Consider the following 5,000-nt stretch of genomic DNA (forward strand, 5'->3'; position numbering starts at 1 on the left):
ATAATAATAATAATAATAATAATATATATATATATAATATTAACATGTGTAATATTCATATATATATATATATATATGTGTAATGTATATTTATATTTATGTTTATACATATACACATAACACACACACATACAAATATATATGATTGTATATATATATACGTATACATATACATATACATATATATATATATATATATATATATATATATATATATATATATATAATATATATATATATATATATATATATATATATATATATATATATATATATATATATACTTTTCCTACGTAAAACTGCTAATAACCAATTTGCAAGAAAAAGTTTCTTTAATGCTTCGTCCGGTTCTCCAGCCGAGATGAAAAGCTCATGAGGTGGAAACGAATGACAAGCTCGGTGACATTTCCATGAAAAGGGAAATCTGAGAGGAGGGAAGAAGGAGGAACCGGAGAAGTAAAGGTGGGAAGAAGAGGGGAGGGGAGGAGGGAGTAAGGGGAATGGCCGGAGGAGAGAGGGGGGAGAAAAGAGAAAGGGAGGGAGATGACGTAAGGAAAGGAATGGGAAGGAGAGAAAGGTGGAGAGGAAGGAAGGAAAGGGGCGGAAGGGGAGAGGAGGAAAGAAGAAAGCGAAGGGGAGAGGAAAGCAGAAGCAAGAGAAATAGAAGAGGGGGAAAAACTCACCGAAAGAACATAAATGTTTATATACTTCAAGAAGAGGGAGAGGAAGAAGAAGAAGAAGAAAAGGGAAGAGCAACGGAAAGAATAATAATAATAAGAAAAAAGAAGCCTCTCTATACCCATTAAACACGCTTTGAAAAACACTCCGGAATTTCTTGCTATCTTTCCTGAGATCGAATATCACTTAGGCGACGCGTTAAGGAAATGATGCCATCGCGTGTTTATTTTTCCCTTTATTCCTTTTCTTTCGGGTTGCCATGCTTCCGTTTCTCCTTTTCCTCGCTCCTCTGCCAACCAACAGCATACTGTGTGGCTTCCTTATTACCTCATTAAACTCATTAAAGTTCCATTAAATATATTTTTTTTTATCCAAACACGTTACCTTTGTATATGAAGATGCCATCCACCTTTAGCGAAAGAAGGAAAAAAAAGGAACAAGGAGAAACAGAACATAATCTCAAAAATAGCATATACCAAGAACAAGAAAAAGAGAGTAATGGCGGTGATAGTATATTCTAAGAAAAGAAAAAGAGTATAATGGCGGAAATAGCATGTTCTAAGTCAGTAAGTATACAAGGTAGCTCGAAGCTGTAAGTCAGGAAACACTTTAAGTTTGTAAAATATAGCATCGATAAAACTGAAGACTGATAAGAAAATATCCGCAATGTTTAAAGTGTTATTGAATAATATAATATAGAAAAAAATAATGTAGAAAAAATAATATAATATAGAAAAAAATATAATATAGAAAAAATAATATAATATAGAAAAAATATAATATAGAAAAATAATTAACAGGACTCATGCTTTGTCTTTTTCGATGATAAAAACTTTTAATTCCGTACCCCCTATCTTCTAAAAAAGAACAAAGAAAGAGAAAAAGCGAGCTCGTAGTTAGTTTTTCCTCACTCTCCATCTCCTTTCATTCCGCTCTTCCCTCTGACAGATCAGGCTAGATCAGTAGCAACTCGAGGTGTCATGGTGTCTGATTAAATTATTGGAAAAAAGCACATGGGGTTTATTTTGATGACGTCACAAAAGTTACGGATGCTTTGTGAATATGGTCGATCATTTTGGTCTTTTCGAATTTCGAAAAGGATGGAAAATAATGGTTTTAATGGTTATATTTTCATTGAACAATCCTCAAAACAGACTGGGCCTTCTTGGTATCACCTTCCCGAGTTACTGCTAAGTCTAAACGCCTTTCCCAACTGAGGAGACAAAAACACAGCCAGCATCGCATTCTGGTTTCTCCGATTCCGAAACCTCTAATTATGAAACAAAATATGTACAGTAATAAAACTATGAGTTGTAGAAATACGAAACATAGGTAAACATAAGTATTAAGTATCAACTGATTATAAAAAAAAAGATAAAAAAATAAAACTTGGCAAACCGGAGTACTCCGGAGCTCGGGGTAAGTTGCCAGTTTCATCTTTTCTGAGACTAGGAGCAATAGTAATAATTATGATAGAGGAAGTATGAGAGGATGGCATCAGCAAATGTACATTTCCATTAATAAAGGAAGCAATTTGTATCCCATACTCTTTATTAAGCCTCAGCATGAATCACGATGAAGGAAAGGATGTTTATATATATCTTACAACGTGACCAGTTCGTCGAACATAAATAGTCATTTGCATTCATTCCCAAGATAGGTTACAGTGCTGGTATTAATGAGAAAGAGAACAAGAATAAACTAACGACATACGGAACAATGTTACCAGACCCGACTCAAAATAAAGTAGTACATCTGGGAAGAAAACCTTATCTTGTCGGCTCAAAACCCACAATAAGGCATTGTCTGATTCATATCCATCAGACAATCTCTACTTTCTACTTTCTCTGATGCAGCCCTGAATTCATTCTGTAAAAAAATTGTATGGACAGATAATACACATATCTCTTTTAAAGCTGATAGTTTCCCATGTAATATCATCTCTGACAACAGCAGTACCGTTGTTCGTTGCCTCGTGCTAGTACACTTTGTATTTTGACGCTGTTCTGTCACTTTAAAGGCAGGCAACACGAACGAATTCCTTACATGAAGTGAATATATGACAGTCACACGCGGAAAACAATGTCTGATTATTATGCCAGTGGAGTAGTATTGTCTTACTAATATGTACTTTCCAAGCAATGATCTTACCACTGCCCCGGGAAATAATTTACAACAAATACTTGCCGCATAACTCCCAATTAAGATGAAAGGAGGCTATGTAGTCCGTGTAAAAAAATCGTTTGTAGATACGAGAATTCTTTCTATCTCAATCACTCAAGAATATTAAACATTCTCTTTAATCGGCGTCATAACAGTAATTACACTGTGCCTACAAACTAGTCTTGAGACCGCATATGATAATCGAACACATGGGTTTAACGCGGTGTTGAGAATCTCGCTAGTACACGCCCCTGGAGGATTGAGGGAGGACCTTACCTAGTCGGCCTGCCACGGGTCTCTGCATGAACGAGTGGACTGCGAAGATGGGAGCCTTGGCCATCATCAGGAGGTCGGCGGCTGCTAAGTGCGCCACCAGCAGGTTCGAGGGCCGCTGTAGCCTCTTGCACCTGCGAGAGAACGGGGAGGGCGGTGAGGAAGGGGTCAGAAGATAAATGTATTAACGTGTTATTCTCATACCCTCTACTCTCCCTCTCTTTTTACTTGCTTCTCTCCGTCCCACTGCTCCTACCTTCCTCCCTCAATTCTTTCCTTCTTTCCACTCTCCTTTATCTCTCTCTACCTCTCTTTCGTCAATTCTCTTAGTCTTCCCCATTCCCCAACACATAAACAATCACAACAAAACCAACCAAGAGATTTCCCGCCCATGCTTATACCTCGACTGACCTCTAATTTACACGTGAAGCAAAGGACTCCATGCAACTCACTTGCAATAAAGAACAATGACAGTGAGGTTCCCGCAGAAGCTCACGAGGGTCAGCAGACAGAAGAATGAACCAAGGGCCACGTGAACCGCCTGCGTTGGAGGCGGGTACCGGTACCAGTGCTCGGAGATCAGAGGAATCAGGTCCTTGGGAGCGTTCATACCTGGTAAGGAGAGAGAGAGAAAGAGATAGAGAGAGATAGAAAAAATGGCTTAAAGACTAAACAAAACAATGGCATAGTGGATAGAATGAGGAAGACTTATATTGCAAAAAGAGAAATGTTTTCATGTTGGAGTAATTGAGGGAGGGCTTTATGTACCTAAAAAGTTTTCTTATTATAGATTAAGTGAGGGAGGGCTTTATATACCTTAATAAGGATTTTCTTCATATTAAGTGAAAAGTGTTTGTATACCCTCTTAAAAAGGTTTGCATTATAGATTTAATTAGTAAGGAGGGAAAGGCTTCAATATTCTAAAAAGGACACTTCCTATGATGGATTAATTGAGGGAGGGCTTTATATACCAAGAAAAAAATAGTTTCTCTTATAATAGATTGAGCGGGAGATTCGGTACAAGATGTCTAGGAAGGCAAGAAGGTTATCATATGAAAATTATTATACTTTTGATATGATGCCCTTCTCGGGAATTTCAGTACATAATGTGAAAATGAATCTTACTAAAAAGGTTATCATATCATATGAAAATGATTGTTCTTTTGATTTGAAGGCTTTCACGAGAATATAAACTGTTCATAAATCTTACAAAGAAATGTGTGAAGGGGATTAGAAAGGGTTCAAGAAAAGAAAGTGACATTTTGTTCTTGGTGGGGGGCGGGGGTGGGGTCGGGAGTGGTGGCGGGGGTGGGGGCGGGGGTGGGGGCGGGGGTGTGGGCTTAAGCCTTTGCTCTGATAAGATGTAGGTGATTTGTTCAGTACCTGGAGAGCTTTTGTTCTTATATATCTAAGATTCTGAGATTTCTTAGATGGATATTTAAGTGATTTCGTTAGTGTTGAGATTAAAAAAAAAAAAAGCTTCTACCATATCACAGGCCACACCAACCAAATAATGGTGATAATAGGTTAAAGATGAGGAGGATAACTTTCGTCTGATTCACTTAGGGCATCACCATAAGGGAGGGGGGGGGGGGCATTGGCGATTGTGATGATATTGGTAGGATTGTGATTATAAAAGGAGTCATGATGGCGAAAAGACAATCATCAGGCATCGATAGCAATGGCAACGATGGCTGCCCTAGACAAATTAATCAATAAAAAGATCGCTGACGTACCCAACATCACTAAAAAAAAAAAAAAAAAAAAAAAATGGTCCCAATTTGCACAGAACAGCCGACCAACGCCAGGTACCAACATCGCACATATAAAACCTGTAATGTTTAATAATATTTCCGTAACGCTTTGTCAGTGTCAGTGTTGTAAAA

At 37.6% G+C, this 5,000-nt stretch overlaps 1 protein-coding gene across 1 annotated transcript in view; it reads right to left on the reverse strand.

The window, feature by feature from the left end:
- The window catches only part of LOC138866837 (ocellar opsin-like), a 25,563-nt gene extending 21,839 nt beyond the window's left edge, over nt 1-3,724 (reverse strand). The window contains exons 1-2 of the mRNA XM_070140638.1: nt 3,567-3,724; nt 3,118-3,248 (exon numbers count right to left, since the gene is read on the reverse strand). Coding sequence (XP_069996739.1) covers nt 3,118-3,248; nt 3,567-3,724 — 289 coding nt within the window. The remainder of the gene's footprint in view (nt 1-3,117; nt 3,249-3,566) is intronic.
- Between the last annotated feature and the right edge of the window lie 1,276 nt (nt 3,725-5,000).

The sequence above is a fragment of the Penaeus vannamei genome, chromosome 27 (assembly GCF_042767895.1).
Source record: "Penaeus vannamei isolate JL-2024 chromosome 27, ASM4276789v1, whole genome shotgun sequence".
Classification (NCBI taxonomy): domain Eukaryota; kingdom Metazoa; phylum Arthropoda; class Malacostraca; order Decapoda; family Penaeidae; genus Penaeus; species Penaeus vannamei.